Source organism: Neomonachus schauinslandi, chromosome 10, assembly GCF_002201575.2.
Source record: "Neomonachus schauinslandi chromosome 10, ASM220157v2, whole genome shotgun sequence".
Lineage (NCBI taxonomy): Eukaryota > Metazoa > Chordata > Mammalia > Carnivora > Phocidae > Neomonachus > Neomonachus schauinslandi.
In genome coordinates, this window is record NC_058412.1 from 52,064,605 (window position 1) to 52,084,633 (window position 20,029).

Genomic DNA, 20,029 nt, shown 5'->3' on the forward strand with positions numbered 1-20,029 from the left:
TCCAAAAGGGGGCACATGGGTGGCTCCGTCAGTTGGGAGTCCAACTCTAGGTTTCCGTTCAGGTCACGGTCTCCTGGGTCATGGGATCAAGCCCCACGTGGGGCTCCGCACTCAGAAGGGAGTCTGCTTGAGGATTCTCTCCCTCTGCCTCATCTCCCACTCACATGCAAGCTCTCTCTCTCAAATAAGTAAAATAATTAAAAAAAAAATCTTCCCAAAGTACCTACATATAAAGTCTAAACTTCTTAAAAGGTATAGAGGGATTTTCATAATCTGGCCTCTGCTGCCTTCTCAACAACCCTTCCTTGATTGTGCTAGAGCTTCTTATATGTGCTTCTTATGTCTGTGCTAGAGCCATGTTCCACTCAGATTCTCTGATCCTCCACTGTTTCACATCTCTGGGTATTAATTTACTCTGTATAAAATGCTTCCTTCCCCTCTTCTTTCTTTGCAAGATAAATAGATTTTCAGTTTTCAAGACTCAATTTCCTTCTTTGCACCACCAAGTAGAACTGACCACTCCCTCTGTTCATCTGCTAAATCCTACAGGATGTTTATTATGATACCTATAATACTGGATAGTTCTTACTCTGTCTCTGGGTCTGTTTATCAACCCTCCTGCCCCCATTCCACACACACATTACATTGTGAGTTCCGTGAAGGTTGGGACTATGTCTTAATTTACCTTTGGATTCCTATGCCTAGTTTGACACATTGCTCAATATATATATATATTTTTTTTTTTTTTTTTAAGATTTTATTTATTTATTTGACAGAGAGAGAGATAGCGAGAGCAGAAACACAAGCAGGGGGAGTGGGAAAGGGAGAAGCAGGCTTCCCGCCGAGCAGGGAGCCCGATACGGGGCTTGATCCCAGGACCCTGGGATCATGACCTGAGCTGAAGGTAGACGCTTAACGACTGAGCCACCCAGGTGCCCCTGCTCAATATATTTCTGTTGAAAGAACAAATCTGTCATTCTACCAATGGATTATATATATATTTATGTGGTTTACCACAATTATTTCATAATTAAGGAAAAGTTGACAAAGTAAGCACTCAATGTTTTTCAAACCCATGACCTAAATGAATTAGTAATCATAAGTGATCTGCTTAATAACAGTCAAGATAAATCACTAATGAATAGAAATCTGTAAATGGACTTAGACAAGTCAATTCTTACCACATTATAGTAATTCTAAGGTATCTACACTGAAATAGCTTGCATTCATCTTACACAGACATGATGACCCCCTCAGCTATAATAAATTGGTTTTCTTTTTTTTTTTTAAGATTTTATTTATTTATTTGACAGAGACACAGAGAGAGAGGGAACACAAGCAGGGGGAGTGGGAGAGGGAGAAGCAGGCTTCCCGCCGAGCAGGGAGCCCGATGCGGGGCTCGATCCCAGGACCCTGGGATCATGACCTGAGCTGAAGGCAGTCGCCTAACCAACTGAGCCACCCAGGCGCCCCAATAAATTGGTTTTCATTAAGCATTTTATTAGTAGTATTTTTTTTGGTTAAGCTTCTTAAATGACTTATCACAAATGACATATTTACACATTTCATTTTTATTTTAAAAATTGTAAAAAGCTAAGCTTTATTTTTGTTTTTAGAATAAATACTTTGAAACAAAGATCCAACTGTGATCCTTTCTTTAAATAATGTGCATACTCCTCTACAGCCATCCCACCCTGAGCGCACCCAATCTCGTCTGAATAATGTGCATACTCACCAACTGTAACATACAAGCTGCTGCCAAAATGGCAATAACTCGACTGGGCTTTATTAAGACATCATCTCGATACAGTGACCCAAATGCAACCTGCAGTGCTGAAAGCAAAAATAGACCCAGGGAATGAAATAACAGTGATATCTATGAAAGTATTACAAAAATAATGACGGCTGTCTTTATACTCTAAGATATACGTCTAAATTTAGGATGTACATAAAAGGATAAGAGAGTATCACTAATTAAAATGCTAATAATGGTTACTGATTAATGGTGCTAATTTAAAAATAATGTTACAAATTTCCATTTATTCAACCTAACAGAGCTGGATTCTTCTGCATCTAATCTTGACATTAGTTGGTGGTCAGAAATAAGATACCCTTGGAAAAAGTTTTATAAAGATACCCTGAATAGACCAATCATTAAGTACACATACCCCAATGATAATCTTAACCCTCGTGCTTTCAGTGCTTCATTCCTGGGGAGTGGGGAATAGCTCCTGGTCCTCTTCATGCCACACTCTCCCCCAACCACCACAGCCATCTAGGCCTGTCCTTCCTTCTCTGCACTGCCACTCTTGTGGGTGTTTATAAACACCCTTAACTTTTCTCTTTGCCTATGTTGTGAGTACTGGGTACTTACACGTGGGCAATCAAAGAGGGGAGCCGAGGATGAGCACTGGAACAGGAATTAGGAGAACTATAGGCTGACTGAGGCTCACTAAAGTGCTGAGACCTAAAATAAGTCCCTAAAGCCTCTGGGCTTCAGCTTCCTCATCTAAGAACTCAGAGCTCTAAAACACCGATTACATGATTCATACCCTACTGTTCCCAGAGAAAGTCTTCATACATGGGGAATAATCAATAAACACTATTTACCAGCTCTACTAAGTAGATTAGGGACAGATAGAACAGAATTGATAAAAACTATGGGGCAAATCAATACAAAGTTGACACTCTAGGGTGTTAAATGGAGCTTTTTTCCTAGCCTACAAGGTTGGAAGAAAATATTTATTTTCTACCAAAAGAATAAAAAGGTTATGTTATACTTTTTGCATAATAGTAAACATGGTGGTGGTTACCTTCTATATCAATATTCTGGTCCGGAATCTCCAGTTCAATAATATTCATGCTGGATTCTTTCCAAGAACCACTGAACATACTAGAAAAGTAGCCAGACTTAAAAAACAAAACAAAACAAAAACAATTATCTAGTACCTTCTGTGCCTTCCAAATTATTTTCCCATTTCTAATTCCAAGCAACTCTTCTATCAAAATGAATCCATATTATTTCAGGAGAAAAAGAGTTGCTAAATATGTCTACAGGAAAATGAGATTAAGGACACTTGAGGTATGTCAAAATACTTTGTTTAGGATTAATTTAATGAAAACCAAACCAAATTCTCATATTACTATCTGAACTGAATTCCTATATTACTATTTGAAACTTACATTAATTTTTTACTTAGTTAAAACAATTTCTGAGTCTATTACAGGTATATGTTTTCCTTCTCAATGACATTTTAAATTCAAGCTTAGAAAACATATCATGTATTTAAGACTCTCATAAACATATGACAAAACACAAGGTGAATACATAATCATGTACTGAGGAGGAGTGAAGACTAAGAACTTTCCTACTGTTGAATCCTTACTGTGTTAGTGGCTGTAAATGGGATGATCCCCAGAAATTAGGATAAATCTAAAGTTTAGTTTTAACTAATCAGAAAATTCCAGAATGGACCTAAATTCTTGGAAAGGTACCAAAATGGATGAAGTCTTTAGTTACCTTCTAGATAGTACCTCTTATAATTAGAATTACTTTGGACTAGATCAAATATTAACTAATTTCAATGAATACTTAGTATGTATAAGGCACTGTGAATACAGCAGTAAACAAAACAGACATTGTTTCTGTCCTTAGGAGGCTTACTATATTTTAGCATGTGGCTTGCACTATAATCAATACAGTTTCTCTTGAGAGGGAAAGCCTTCACTGAGGCATTCTCATCCTTAAATTCACAAAACTGCTTTCAGTGATTAAAAAAAAGGTATGGACCCTATCCTCAAGTTGAGACCAATATTCTGATATATTCCCTGAGCTATAAACTTCAAGCCAAAGTACCTTGTTCAAAAAAATTAAATAAAAAACATTATGATTAAAATGTTATAGAAAAAGTTTTTTTTTAATATTTCTACTGAAATCTTATACTATACTGTCTTACCAGTAATTATTGTCAAACGGTGAAGAAGAGAGAAAATATAAACTCCATAGGATAGAAACTGAATTGTTCACTGTTCTATTCCCAGTGCCTAGAACAATGATTTGAAGAAAGAATAGATAGATTTGATGAAAGAATAAATGAATAAAATATTTGAGCCATTAGAGCAACATTTTCTTTCATTTTGAGAGTTTTGAATCTTTAAAATGGGGTGGCAGATGGTAATATTTTCAGCACACAAACCAAATAGGTATTATCAGCTAAATGAATTAGTCTGTATTTGCTGGGTTTTGTCTTTAATTTAACTGCATTTTCCAGAAGGAAAGAAGAGTAAGTGTCAAGAACTTTCCATTCACTTTCAATCAATCATATCTACAAAATCACATTTTGGCTAAATGCATCCAATTTAAATAATTATATACAAAATAAACAAATTCAGCAATCTTAACTTTAGACATTTTTCCCTAACTTTTTTCCCTTTTATCAACGAAAGGCACCAAAATAAGAACCTTACTGAAGTAATGACAAAAAGGTATTTGCTGGGCTGGTATGACAAGGAAAATTCAAAATCTGTTTTCTAGACCAAACTAAGTGTGTGCCGTATTTCTGATGAAACAAGACTTTGGAACGAGATGATAGGACTTAAACAACTACTGTAAAGAGATTGCTGTGAAATGCAATTAGAAAGAACATGACTTGAAAGAGTATGAGCTATTTTTAAGTAATTACCTTCTTTAGTCAAATAGAAAAATAAAATACTTACTTGACATAAATATATTTTGTGTAAGTTCCACTCTTCTCCTAGAGCACAAATCTTAATGTCACTATTTTCACCATTCAAAAATAACGTTTGATAAATATATTTGGATGTACTCTTTAATTTTTTCCTGTTAAAAGAAAAGCAAATATTACATATGTGTAAAACTGAATGTTTTATTGATTTTGCACAAAACTCAGAATACTCCTTTTGTTCAGTTTCTATGAAATAGAGCCAACTTATCCATTGTGTAAAAGAATAGAAGGACTGGATGCCCGGAGCCAGCGCGGTGAGGACCATGTTGCTTCTGAACATCCTGCTCACCGGTCAGGTACACCAGGGGTTGGAAAAACCACGCTAGGCAAAGAACTTGCATCAAGATCAGGACTGAAATACATTAATGTGGGTGATTTAGCTCGAGAAGGGCAGTTGTATGATGGCTATGATGAAGAGTATGAATGCCCCATTTTAGATGAAGACAGAGTAGTTGATGAATTAGAAAACCAAATGAGCGAAGGTGGAGTTATTGTTGATTACCATGGTTGTGATTTCTTTCCTGAACGCTGGTTTCATATAGTTTTTGTGCTGCAAGCAGATAACAGTGTATTGTACAAAAGACTTGAAACAAGGGGTTATAATGAAAAGAAACTAAAAGAAAGTATTCAGTGTGAAATTTTTCAAGTTCTTTATGAAGAAGCATTAGCATCCTACAAGGAAGAAATAGTACATCAACTGCCCAGCAATAAACCAGAAGATCTAGAGGATAATATCAATCAGATATTGAAGTGGATTGAGCAGTGGATCAAGGATCATAGCTCCTGACTTATAAGACTGGCCACTTTACAACCACTCTTGTTATATCCCTGCCATAATGAATAAATTGTCCAGTTATCAGTAAAACTTTCTTATTAAGATTGTGCTGCAGGACTAGTATATGGATAATCTAAAGGTTTATGTTTGGGCTTTTTTTCTCCACGAGAAAGCAAAACATTCTCAAGTATAGTATATATAATATCATTAAGGATTTAAAGTAAAAACTGTCATCTTAAATGCTTCAACTGCTGAAGAATAAATAAATCTGACCAAATGGGTGGCTAAGCTGGTTACAAAAGAAAATGAAGATGATCCCTTAAAATAAAACTTAAGACTAAGGATAAAAAAAAAATAAATAAAAAAAAAAAGAATAGAAGGATATTTATATTCAAATTTGCATTAGTACATAACAAACTAATAACAGTAGTTATCTCTAGTACTCTATTCCCAAGAGGGTTAACAGTGGCTAGATGGGACAGCATGTACACGTGACCTTTCACTGTGCACCATTTTTGCAATTTGTGATAGTTGAACTAACTGAATTACCTGTAGGTCAGCACAGTGATTTTTGCTTACTTCCTCGTTTAGAAAACAGTACTATGGAGGATCTCAATACAACTGCAATGATACTTCTATGCAACTACAAAATGGAGAACAAGAGTAAAAATTTTACCTACCCAAGTAATTTTTAGAATAATTTATATTTAATCTTATTTTGGTATCAAACCATTCTTAAACAATTTTTTTTTTTCCCCATTAGCCAAATGGTTTGCAGCCTTACATCAAAGGTTTTCAAAACTATGCTCAATGGAGAAGTGTCTTCGGGGCCACCAGAGAGAGCTGATGAGTAAACCCTGGGCATCCTCACCTACCTTCAACTAGAGCAGCATCACATCTTAGGGATTTCTGCATAAGATTTCATTTAAAAGATGAATTATATATCTTTTTAAGTTTGATAATCATTGTTCAAGATGGTCCAATGAATAAGAAAAGCCCTAGGCAGAGGCCGATAAATACTTTTTTATATTCCTGGCCAATCCTGCCAAGTTTTCTTGGTAGTTAAAAAAAAAATTTTTTTTCTTGGTAGTTAAAAATTTTTAATCTTTTAAAAAATCAAGTAATTTCAATGACGTCTTGAACGAGTGTGCTTGACATGTCTTCCCAACAGACAGTAAAAACAGCACATGCTTTGGTGGTGGAGAGACTTGGGTTTGAGTCCCTCAAAATAGTTCCCCAAAAGGGAACTATTGCAGTAAGATACAAATGATACCTCAGATATAAAGAGGATATTAGTAGTGACCACTTTATTGGGTTACTGTGAGAAATAAATGGGACAATATAGTTTCCAGTTCCTGATGGCACCATCCCCAAATGACACTAAAAGATTAAAAGTACAGAAAGGATTAAGCCCACAACAGCAGAAAGTAAGGGTGGGCTTACCACCTGATGAGAGAATTCGGTGGATGTGGAAGTTAGAAAATAAAATGAATAGAAAAAAGCAGCAGAAGCCAGAATATATCATGAAGGTCTAGGATGGAGGCTGACGCCCATCTGCCCTTCAGAAGCCTGTGTGGGTTGAGGGGAGGGGTCTCAGAAGAAACAAAAGGCAAAAGTGAGGCTGAAAATGGGGAAACATGTTCCCCTAATGGCCTCTTCCACGATGTATGAACACAGAATACAGATAGCCAGAGTACAGATAACTCAGGCATAGAGATTCCGAGGCTCTTCTAGGAAGGAGAGGACAAATCTATCAGGAAAAGCTAAGACTTCAGTGCAGGTATTGACACCCCAGACAAAACAATCCTCACTCTGGTATTTGAGGAATCTGTAGCCTGTGAGCTCTTAACCCATTCACCCCGAATCATGGTCCCCAAACTATGTGTCAAAGCACCTGGAGGATCACATCAAACTCAGGGATGCGTGTATAATATTTTATATTCGATGGAAACAACACAGCAACATCTTTCAGATACCATGCTATCTAATACTATTAAGCAGTAGTTTGAACCTAACTATGAGATATTTCTTTAGGACCAGAGGTACCAAGAAAAAAATTACTGAGACACTAAGAATGCTATGAACAAAAAAAGTTTGGGAATCTCTGCTCTAAAACAAAGCATGCCCCACCCCATTTAGTGATCAGTCTTCCTACTTAAAGGGAAGGCTTAGTAGAAATAGATCTATTTACTCAATTAAAACACACACACACACAAAACCAGTTTCATTCTTAAATATAAACAGACAACCAAGAATGACCCAACATGAAGAGAATTAGGAGCATTAAAGACTATTAAAAAGAGAAACTGGCCCCAGAGGAAATATATTAATTAGGGAAAAGAGAACTTAAAACACCCTAAAATTAGTATATCTAGATATCTGAGATTATTACATTTATAAAACAACAGGATACTATGATAAAGGAAACAAGGGAAAAAAGAGCTCTTAGAGACTAAAAACACAGTTACAGAAATTACAAAGCCAAAACAGAGGCTGACTGAGAAGGTTAAGGAAATTTCCCAGAATATAAAGCAAAAAAGACCTAGAAAGGAAAAAAAAGAAAAGAGAAAGAGGTACAATCCAAGAAATCCAAAATCTGGTTAAGAGGAGTCCAAGAAAGAGAAAACAAAGATAACAGGAAAAAGGAAATCATGGAAGAAATTAATGGAAGAAAATTTCTCCAAACTAGTCTCCAGATTGTAAGGATCAACCAAGTACTGAGGCAATTAAAAAGCCCACGCTTAAGCACATTCTAGTTAAATTCCAAAATATCAAAGAAAAAAATTCCAAAATTTCCAGAGGAACAAAACGTCACCTACAAAGAAAAGAGAATTAGACCAGCATCCTATTTCTCATCAACACTGTAGGCTGGAAGACAATGAAGTAATATCATCAAGGACATGAAGTTACTTTATATTTCCATACCCAAAGGATGAATAAAGTGAAAGACTAAATTTACATTTAGGTAAGCACAAATTACCTCCTTTTGCACCCTTTCTGAGGAAAATACGCAAGGATGCAGTTCCCTAAAATGGGTGAGAAAGAAAAAGACCCAGGCTACAGAAAACAGTAGATCCAATCCTGGAGATGTGGTAAAATTAAGTCCCAGGATAAGCCCAAACCTGGAGAGCAACGGATCCAGAATGAAACAGGAAGATGAAGGGACCCGGGGCGGGGGGCTTGGGTTTGGAGGAGGACGCCATGAAAATGTGTTTGGAAAGATAGGAAAACCTGAATATATAATGAAGGAATATTTTTGTCAATGATGAGGAAGGGGGAGGCAGTTAGAAACTCTAAGAAAATAAAAAAGCAATACAAAAAAGGGAACTATTGCAGTAAGATACAAATGAAAACAGGGCCTGACTTTGAGCACTTGATGGAACTTAGAAAATAGACTGCACTTAAATGTGAGGTTAGAAAATTTCTCCAATAGAAAAACAAGGAGTTGTGACATTGCACACAGGAAGTATTATTTATAATCTTAGCACACACTACTTGACTTTGCAGTGAACAGTATTTACATAGTTCTAACAACAAATACTGTTTACCAAGTTTCAAAATTTAAAGACGGTCTAAGGCACAGCAAACACCCAAGATCTGGTTGCAGAACAACTGAATTTTAACAGTTATGTTAATGTAAAAGTAAAAAATACAGGTGTCAAAAGGTGTGAATGAAGTGGAAGGTGGGCTTGGAAAGCAAAGCTTTTCATGGAGTAGCTGGTCGTTGGGAGAGCACATCAGACAACCTCAGGGAGCATAACTGGTGCCAACACTCAAATTTCTAGGTCTTAATATTTTCTTACACCCTTCATCCATGCTGGGCTGAATAGCCAGGCCTCTTCCACTGATACAAAACATACTAAATTCTCAATGTATTTTCTAATAAGGGTTTGCGTTGAAGACTTTCCATTCTAGTACACTCATGTAGTTCAGGGGGTTGGCAAAGTTTTTCTATAAAGATCTGGACAGTATATATTTTTGGCTCTGTCAGCCAGAGAGGCAAGCAAGCAAGTCTGTTGGCATCCCAATGGGCAGCTGCCTGCTTGCCCGCCTTAGCCTACCACATCTCAGCAAACTTTTCTACCATCTAGGGTGGGCTACAGCCACACCATCTCCAATATCTTAATCTCAGTTGGAGAAAGATGGCTATATTCCAAATTTGTTCCTTCCTTGGGTATTCTGTCTCAATCTGAGAAGTTGTGACTGCACCCTTATATCCTCTATTCCCGTATATTTTTAGAGATCTCTTTACCTCAGTAGTTTACCTTCAGTAGTTAATTCCCCATTACTTGCTAATAATGGTTATATTAAATTTTCCCTGTTCAAATTGCAGCATAATTTCTCTTTTGAATGGACCCTGACATAGATTTTAATGACATTAAATATAAGTGGTCTAAATAATAATTAAAAGGCAGAAATTATCCTAAAGGATTAAAAAAAAAAGCTAGACCCAACTATATGCTCTGTACAAGATACCTATTATAAATATAAAGGTACAGGTAAAAAAGGAAACAACGGAAAAGATATACCTTTTAAACACTTATCAAAAGAAAGTAATAGTGGATATATTACCAGGGATAAAGTGAGACATTTTGTAATGATAAAGGGGGCCAATTTATCAAGGAGACATAATATTTACTGAGTGCCTCAACACTGCCAGGCACTGTGCATTATACACAATCTAGTATTTGTCAAACCCTATAAGGCAAGTATTAGCATCTCCATTTTACTTATGAGGAATTAAGGCTATTAAGCACAGAACCCAGACTAGAACTCATAATCTGAGCTCTATACTAGACTGACTCTCCAAAAAGGTGGGGGGCGATGGTGTCCATTTTTGTAAATAAATACAAGCTTTCACAGATAAAACTGTACGAAAGATCTTTACATATCAAACTATTAACACAGGTTACCCATAATACTTTTATTTTACAATAAGTTACACCTGTGTAGCAAAGTTTTTCAATCTCTTTTTAAAGTTTCATCTAAAAAATTACATTTATGTGACCCCACTGATGATCTTTAAAAAAAAAAAAAGCAACCAGATTGCTTTATGTGAAAACATTCTACGCATTCTAATTTTCTAATTCACAAGTAAACATCCTGTTTTTCGACTCAACTCTTTCAAAAAAGGTTAAGCAAGCTGCAGCATTGGCTTACACACATCCCCGGTCAACGTTCAAGTACTGGAGACTTTGAAAGACTGTTCCTAGTAAGGAACAAATGTACACTATTGATAAACTTCACCTTTACAGTTAAGGAGAACTCCTCGCGTATGTAATCACTTCCCTTTACACTGGAGGACGACAGTCGGGGTGCCCCTTTAGGTAACCGGATGCAAAACAACTCATTCTCCTGCCACCCACTCAGAGAGGACAAAGGTGTATTACGGAAGGCCAGCCAGCCGTTCCAGTCTAAGGTTTAACGAGGCCCAAGCTCTGGCTTGGCGTTTGCCAGTCTCATCTTGGGGCTGTAATACCACTCGGACAGCGTCTGTGGTTTATAATCCAGAACCCAAGCGTCTCCCAAGCGCTCCCCATCCGCCCCGCATCGGTCTGGCTCCCAGGTTTCCCAGTAAAGGGCACGTCGGCTCCTCACCCCCTGGGCAAGCATCAAACCCCGAAGTGCACCCGGCGCCGGACTTGTCCCCAGGCGCGGCCCTGGAACCGCCCAACAGGTGCGGCGCGTCCCTCCACGTACCTGCGCGGGGTGTTGAGGAGCCGCTGCTGCTCGTCCCCTTCCTCCTCATCCTCATCTGTCTCGGAGTCGGGGTGACAGTAGCAGAAGGCCCCACTGCTCCGCTTGCGCTTGCGGCTGCCCGGGCAGTAACAGAAACCGTGGCCGGCCGCATCGCCGCCAGTCTCCGGCCTGCGAGTCGAGCCCCCAGCCCCAGAACCCGGCTCCTGCTGGGCTCGGGCTCGCCCCGGGTGGCGCAGCACTCGGCTGCTCAGCGAGCCCATGGACCACGGCTCCCCGGGACTTCAGGGAGCGCACCTCAGGGAGCCCAACGGAGACCGTCTCCCGCCATGGCCGGCTGCCGCCGGCCTCCACCCAGCCCGGGTGCCTACGCCGCCACCTTCTCACGCGGAGCCCCAACCGTTGCAGCGGACGCTACCGCCTCCATCCTCCGCCCCGCCCGCCGCGTCTAGCCGCGCGGCGCGCCGGGACCGCAGGACCTCGCCCCCTCGCTTTCGCAACAAAGCGTGGACCGGAGCGCGCGTGCGCGCGGCGAGCCTCCGGAAGGGGCGGGGAAAGACGATTGTGCGTGGTGGGTGGAGCCTGCACTGAAAGGGACGCCGGCTGGAACCCGGAATAAAGTAGGCGTGTAGATGATCGCTGGCCTGCGGTCGGGCTGGGTCTCACACTACCGTGAGCTTTGGAGCCAACCTAGATTTTAGCGTTACTCCACATACCCCATTGTATTGGCCCGACCGGGAGTTCCCCCTCATTGATTCTTTCTGCTAAGGTTTCTTGAGTTCCGAACACCTGTAGGCTCTGCGCTAGGCAAGGGGCGAAAAGGACGGTGCCGTTTGGGCTCTTCCTTAGAAGAGCTCACCACTTTCTGGGATCACGCCTTGCGGAGATTTGGCCTGGCTTCCTCAGGGAGGAGGACCTACAATGTGGAGTTTGCTAGGCCTTTGTGTTTCTTAAACATCAGCCTTCTGCTGCCCCAGACGGGTTGTGGCAAATGTTCCCTGCACTCCTCAGCTTCCCTCCTAGCGGCAGTGGAACGTCTGGATAGGGTCTGGTACCGGGACTGGCAGGGCTTATAGTGCCTTCTGGAGGCCCGATCGAAATTTACAGCTGTCTGCCTGGAGTGTACAGCAGTTGCTATGGACTCTGGACAGCCAGCTTTCACTCCGACTCCCTTCTGCTACTTTTTAAATAAAGTATTTACAATGAATTACGCAAAGTAATACGATAAACACCTATGGATCCACCACAGTATGAAAATTTTAAATTAAAATTGCTTTCATTCTTTTAAATAGAATATAGAACGAAGTTCCCCCCATCTCACTCTGTCTCTCCCTCCACTGTAACCACTATCCTGAGAATGGTGTATATCATTTTTCCCATGCACGTTCTTATACCCATAAGTAATATATGTTCTTTAGAACATTTAGGCATGTAATTAAATGGAATCATACTGTACCTAACATTCTGCACCTTCCTCTTTTCTCAAAATTATACTTTTAAGATTTATTCAGTTGACAAATCTCCAGTTAATTTTCACTGCTCATTGTGTCACTAACCCACAATTTGTTTACTGTGAGGGAGTTAGTTTGCTTCTACTTTAATGTTCTTATAGAGTAGCAATGAACACCATGTGCAAAGATTCACCAAATTCCTAGAAGTGGATTTCCTAGGAACTTTACAACTTTACTAGCTATTGCCAAATCGTTCTCTGAAATGATTCTACCAATTTATACTCCCATCAGCAGTATATGTAGTTGGGGCCCCAGTGGACTGGTGTCTCTGACTCATCCTGAGAAATTTGAACGGGGAGAGGCTGGCTGAGGCAGCTTGGTGGGGGGTGGGGAGGAGAGGGACAGAGAATGATGGCAGCAAGGGGATCAGTCTTCATGCCCACAATTTGTCAGCACAAAGGATGTGCAAGTGTTTCCCATGGAATAAGTGTGGCCCACCAGAAGATAGCCAGCATGGGATCATCTTAGATTCTGTCCTAGAGGCCTGGTGGAAGGACAAACTGACTTCAGCGAAGAGCACCTGAGGGTATCATCGAGTTCCTAGGGGCTGGAAAAGGAGAACACATTTGCCTTGCCAAAGGAACAGAAGATGAGTAGTTCCCTGGTGATGGGGTTGATTAAGGAACCTGGGAGAATGCCCCTAAGAATCAGCTTTAAATATCTGCCCATGTTAAACAGTGCTGATCCGGGCGCCTGGGTGGCTCAGATGGTTAAGCGTCTGCCTTCGGCTGAGGTCATGATCCCAGGGTCCTGGGATCGAGTCCCGCATTGGGCTCCCTGCTAGGGGGGAGCCTGCTTCTCCCTCTGCCTCTGCCTCTCTCTCTCTCTCTCCCTCTCTCATGAATAAATAAATAAAACATTAAAAAAAAAACCAGTGCTGATCCTCTACCACCACAGCAATAACAGTCAGGTAAGAACTTCCCTGCTCCCCTTTACTCTCCTCCTTCCTGCTACAACCCTGGCTAAGTTTGGGTTGCATTTATGGAAAGAAACTGAGGTGGAGAAAGAAGAGAAGTCCACCATATTCCTTATTCCTGCTGGCAATAGGCCAGAGCTAAACAAGGGAAGAAGCCTCAACTATAAGTCAAGTTTGGAATTTTGGCTAGACATATTAATTACTAAAATGACCTTAAGGAACTGCACAGTAGGACTTTTTAAAATCTAAGAGTGACCAGAAAAGTCCCAGCTCTATCCTCTATCTGAATTTCCACCTAAAGCCAGAAGAGATAGGCCCATGAATAAATGTAGATGAACAGTGGGAGAGAAAAACAAAGTTGCCTCACAATTATATTCCAGAGTCATGCTTGTTCTTGACAAAAAAGAAACATTCTTCCAAGGTGGCCTTATCCTGATTCCAGTTAACAAATGCAATTTGTATTAAAATTTTGATTAAGTTATATATATAATTTAAACATAAAACTACCAAAAATTTGTAATGCTTCCAAAGCCAAATAAAGTTGGAGATTCCATACTTTTCTAGGTAAGTATCAAAGCAGCAGTAATGTTTCCTGTAATTAATTGGAATGACTAAGTATTCATACAAATAGCCTTCACCAATAACTCAAGCTTTTGTAATAGGCAAGTAGAAACAAATTGAAAGAAATATCTTTATATTTCATCCATCAAAATACAACAGATATTATAGAATGAACAAAGAAGGCAATTATTCTTACTTAATACAAATGTTCTACTTAGTAGAACAGAGCGCATCACTCATTTCCAGAGAATAAATTAATACATTATTTTATACCATTAAGTAGTGTTTGGTATATGTGAACATTAGTTTTATAGCCATAAGTGTACATAAGACTATATTATTTTTTCTTAATGTAGTTTTTTTTTTTTAAGATTTTATTTATTTCTTTGACAGAGAGAGCACAAGCAGGGGGAATAGTAGGTAGAGGGAGAGGGAGAAGCAGGTCCCCGCCAAGCAGGGAGCCCCATGTGGGTCTCGATCCCAGGACCCTGGGATCATGACCTGATCCAAAGGCAGACGCTTAACCGACTGAGCCACCCAGGTGCTGCTTAATGTTGTAGTTTCTAATAGAAATTAAGTGACAGAAATTTTTTAAAGATAGTGGAAAATTCAATTAGAGAAAGCACATATGTCATTTTAAAGATACCATGTTTTATTAAAATTATTTTTCCATGTTGTATACAAACTGAACTTTTGAATAAAATCAAGTACAACTACAGAATAATTTCAGAGTTGAAAGGCACAATGCAAATGTAAATTGCTACAAATCAACAAAATTGAAAAACATTTTAAAAATTATTTTTAGCACAAAAAAATTCCTTTAAGTAAATTCAGAACATTACACTATCACCGAAATAATACCTGGTTGGACACTTAATTTTTTTCCACTCATCTTCCAGCTAGATTAAGATATTAACCATAATATTGTGGAATGTTCAGCATTTATGTTTGTTAACTACACATATATGATCTGTATAAGCACACTAAGAATTTAATTTGTTCAGACAAGTTGCTGATTTTGGTATACTTCAACCTGGAAAGAGTAAATAATCTTAATATAAGATGTGAGGAAGGAAGTCTCCCATGCAAACTTTTGTAGAGATCAACTCACAGTATAGACAAAATCTAAATAAAGGAGATTATTGGATGTCTTCAAAGTATGACCGTGTAAAATAGCAAATTGGATATTCTTATGAACTAAATGCTCACAATTTCAAATGAAGAAATTACTAGCCACTTTGAGAATGGAATTAGGGAAGCAGAGTGATTTTAGGACAGTCTTTCAGTCTTCCACTTTAATAGTTTTTCACCAAAACCATGAAATAAATTTAATACATTCCAATTTCTGTGAAACACAGATGAGGAAGAAATCTGTTAAAAACATGGAATACATTTTTATTTCTAACTTTAAATCTCCTGTTAGGTTTTATAAGCTTTGAAATGCAAGTACAGCTTTAAAGCATCATAATGAGTAATTATAGATGAATAATAATACAGCCAGTCTATATCCTAGGAAGCATCTGTAGGCGTTTTAATTGGAAATGAGCAATGAGATAATGCTAATAGTAGTGTAGAAAAATGAACTTAAAAAAAAATTCAAAGTATTGGGAATCCTCCTATCCTTCTTGGATTTTATTTTAATCATCTCCTCCACAGAGAATGAGCAGTACCTTCCTGTAGTCTCCAGATGTGTCTCCCTGGGGGCAAGCGAAGCAAATGTACAGTCAGATAAATGGGTTTCGACATGGAATACACAGTTCAGAGTCATCTGTGTTAACTTTTTCAATCTTGTCTGGCTTTTTCTCAGAGAGGTGTTTTTTAAAAATAACATTTGTTATTTTTTTATTGCAAAAATAATACATGTTCAATGTAGAGAATAAAGACCTAAAAGAAAAACATAAAAATCCTAATTCCACCAATCCAGAGATGACTATTCTTAACATTTTGGTGTGTGCATATCCTCCCAGACTTTTTTCTATGTGTGTAGGTTCCTGTGTGATGGGCATAGTGTTCTGTATTCTGCTTTTTTTACATAATGTAGACTATTTCCCTGTTTTAATTTATTAAATATTCTTCTACAACATCATTCTTTAATGGTTAAAAGGAATTCAATCGTATACAGGTAAAATAATTTATTTGATCACCCTCCCCCATTGTTAGATATTTGTTGTTTCCAGTTTTTCACTATTATAAACACTGTTGCAATAAGAATTATAGTTAAATTTTTGTGCATTTCTTGATGATTTAGTCAGGATAAATTTTCATAAAATGGGAATTACCAGATTAATCATCATGTATTTTCTTAATCCTTTCAATATGTGTTGCAAAATAGCCTTCCAGAAAGGTGCTATAATTTCTACATATAATTTTTTATGGTCTAATTAACAGATCAGTTTTTGCTTATGTTTCATGGGCACTAGAAAAGAGGGAATCTCGGGGCGCCTGGGTGGCTGGGGTAGGTAAGTGTCCAACTCTTGATTTCCACTCAAGTCATGATCTCACGGTTGTGAGACTGAGCCCAGCATTGGGCTCCGTGTGCAGCGAGAGTCAGCTTGAGATTCTCTGTCTCTCCCTCTCCCTCTGCCCCTCCCTCCTGCACTCTCTCTAAAATAACTAAATATATCTTAAAAAAAAAAAAAAAAGATGGGGCGCCTGGGTAGCTCAGTCGGTTAAGCGTCTGCCTTCAGCTCTGGTCGTGATCCCAGGGTTCTGGGAATGAGCCCCACATGGGGCTCCCTGCTCAGCGGGAAGCCTGCTTCTCCCTCTCCCGCTGCTGCTCCCCCTGCTTGTGTTCTCTCTCTCAAATAAATAAAAGCTTAAAAATAAATAAATAAATAAAGAGGGAATCTCTGTCTATAGGATTCAAAGTTTAATATATAAATCTATTAAAATAAATCTTAACATATCCTTCTTTATGCTTTGCCTCATCAGTCTGCCAGAGAATAAGGATGTGTTTGTTAAACTCTATCTGGCATACTATTGCCATCGATGTCTTCTTTTGGAGCTTCAAATTTCTTGTTTATAGATCTGAATGCAATACTGGCACCTAAAGTTTCATGCAACTTAATCTTGGTTGTGAATAGTTGCCTTTCTTAATATAAAGTAATCCATTTTTCCTATTTAATGCTTTTTCTCCTTAAATTCTTTTTTCCTGATAGTGTAATCCCTGCTTTCTTTTTTATATTGTCAAATGTAAACTGCCTTTATTTTAAGCTACTTACATGTCACTGTGGTTTAGTTGTTCCTTATAAACAGCACAGACTTGGATTTTACATTTTTATATAACCTGAGGGCTTATTTATAACTTACATTTTGTCTTACTTCTGTCATTTTTTCTATTTTTTTAAAGGATTCCATTTATTTATTTGTCAGAGAGAGAGAGAGCACACACAAGCAGGGAGAGAAGCAGGCTTCCTGCTGAGCAGGGAGCCCAACGTGGGTCTTGATCCCAGGACCCTGGGTTCATGACCTGAGCCGAAGGCAGATGCTTAACTGACTGAGTCACTCAGGTATCCCTGTCATTTTTTCCATTATTGACATATTTTATATATCTGTTCTCATCCTTCTGACAACTGTTATTAAATGGGCAATATATTCTTTATTTTTAATCTTTTCCAGTGTTGTGTGTGTACACATATATATTCACATATTTATATATATATAAACATATAATATAAATATATTTATAGTGATGTTGCCTGAGCCGATCAATATTTTTGTACCCCATCATTTTAGTGCCTGTATAGTATTATATCGTACAAATTTTCCATAATTTATTTGAGTCATCCCCTATTGGTTAACAAAAATAATAATATATAATGAATTATGTACCATAAGTATATACCATATAATTTATAAAATATAAATAACATAAAGTAATGTAAATATAAATAATACTAAGATAAAATATAGGGGCCCCCGGGTGGCTCATTCGTTAAGCGTCTGCCTTCCGCTCAGGTCATGATCCCAGGGACCTGGGATCAAGCCCCGGATCGGGCTCCCTGCTCGGCGGGAAGCCTGCTTCTCCCTCTCCCACTCGCCCTGCTTGTGTTCCCTCTCTCGCTGTGTCTCTTTCTGTCAAATAAATAAATAAAATCTTAAAAAAAAAAGAAAAAAGAAAAAGGTAAATGACCTTTAAAAAAATAAGATAAAATACAATATTTAGTTGACTTTTTTCACATTTTGTGAGATGATTTTATTCAAATTCTTTCATAAATATGGTAAAATATATATAACAAAATTTGCCATTTTAACCATTTAAAGTGTATAATTCAGTGGCACTAATTCACATTGTTGTGTAACCATCATCACTATTTCCAAAACCTTTTCATCTCCCCTACTCTGTAACCCACTAACCAATAACCTTCCATTTCCTTTCTCCCCCAGCTCCTGGTAACCTCTAATCTACTTTCTGTCTCTGTGAATTTACTTATTCTAAATATTTTGTGTAAGTACACAGAATCATACAGTATTTGTCCTTTTGTGTCTGGTTTATTCCACTCAGCATGTTCCAAAGGTACATCCATGTACCAGAAACTTCATTCCTTTTTATGTATGTATATACCTCATTTTGTTTATCCATTCATCTGTTGCTGGATATTTAGGTTGTTGCCACCTTTTGCTATTATGAATAATGTTTACATTAGTGTACAAGTATCTGTTAGAGTCCCTGTTTTCATTTCTTTTGAGTATATAGCAGTGAGTGGAATTGCTGGGTCATTTGGTAATTCTATGCTTAACTATTTTTTTAAATATTTAACTCTTTGAGGAAGTGCCAGACTGTTTTTCACAGTGTCTGCACCATTTTACGTCCACACCAGCAATGTACAAAAGTTCCAATTTCTCCATATCCTCCCCAACATTTGTTATTTTCTGTTTTTGTTTTTTAAGATTATAGTCATCCTAGTAGGTATGAAGTGGTATTTCATTGTGGTTTTGATCTGCATTTCCCTAATGATTAATGATGTTAAGCATCTTTTTGTGTGCTTATTGGCCATTTGTTCACCTTCCTTGGAGAAATGTCTATTCAAATCCTTTGTCATTTTTAAATTGGGTTGTTTGTCTTTTTGTTGAGTTGTAGAAAACATTTTATATATTCTGGATAGTAAACCCTTACTAAATATGACTTGCAAATATTTTCTCCCATTCTGTGGATTAATGCATTTTTATTTTATTATTTTCTCTAAAGAAATTCCTAAACCTATAATAGCTAAGTAAGAGGTATATTTCATTTTTTAAACATTTATTGCTGGGGTGCCTGGAAGGCTCAGTCAGTTAAGGGTCTGACTCTGATTCCAGCTCAGGTCATGATCTCGGGGTCCTGTGATTGAACCTTGCAACAGGGTCTAAGCTCAGCAGGGAGTCCACTTCTCTCTCTCTCTCTCTCCTTCTGCTCCTCCCCCACTCACACACCCATGCTCTCTCTCTCTCTCAAATAAATAAATATTTTTTTTTTTTTTTTTTAATTTTTTTTTAAAGATTTTGTTTATTTGACAGAGAGAGATACAGCGAGAGAGGGAACACAAGCAGGGGGAGTGGGAGAGGGAGAAGCAGGCTTCCCGCGGAGCAGGGAGCCCGATGCGGGGCTCGATCCCAGGACCCTGGGATCAGGACCTGAGCCGAAGGCAGACGCTTAACGACTGAGCCACCCAGGCGCCCCATAAATAAATATTTTTAAAAAAATAACAAACATTTATTGCCAAGCTGCCTCCCAGAAAGGTTAGACCAGTTTACAGTCCTGCCATAAGAGATGGTGAATTTTCCCCAAGCCCTTCTCAATGCTGGTTATGATCTCTTTAAACTTTGTTAAGGTATAAGGTGAAAG

At 38.4% G+C, this 20,029-nt stretch overlaps 2 protein-coding genes and 1 pseudogene across 4 annotated transcripts in view; 1 reads left to right on the plus strand and 2 right to left on the minus strand.

Annotated features, from left to right (window-relative positions):
* Positions 1-11,716, minus strand: part of GMCL1 (germ cell-less 1, spermatogenesis associated) — a 38,551-nt gene extending 26,835 nt beyond the window's left edge. The window contains exons 1-4 of one of the 2 annotated variants that reach the window (XM_021699256.2): positions 11,221-11,716; positions 4,717-4,840; positions 2,814-2,910; positions 1,736-1,833 (exon numbers count right to left, since the gene is read on the minus strand). In XM_021699256.2, the coding sequence (XP_021554931.1) occupies positions 1,736-1,833; positions 2,814-2,910; positions 4,717-4,840; positions 11,221-11,480 (579 nt within the window). In that variant the 5' untranslated portion in view covers positions 11,481-11,716. The remainder of the gene's footprint in view (positions 1-1,735; positions 1,834-2,813; positions 2,911-4,716; positions 4,841-11,220) is intronic. The other variant, XM_021699255.1, reaches the window with a different exon arrangement.
* Positions 5,009-5,797, plus strand: LOC110588873 (annotated as a pseudogene). The gene has a single exon (XR_002480848.1). The product of XR_002480848.1 is annotated as an adenylate kinase isoenzyme 6-like (transcript).
* Positions 11,717-14,839: 3,123 nt separating the features above from the next.
* Positions 14,840-20,029, minus strand: part of ANXA4 (annexin A4) — a 70,452-nt gene continuing 65,262 nt past the window's right edge. Inside the window, exon 13 of the mRNA XM_021699045.1 lies at positions 14,840-15,902. Within this exon, the coding sequence (XP_021554720.1) occupies positions 15,843-15,902 (60 nt within the window). The 3' untranslated portion in view covers positions 14,840-15,842. The remainder of the gene's footprint in view (positions 15,903-20,029) is intronic.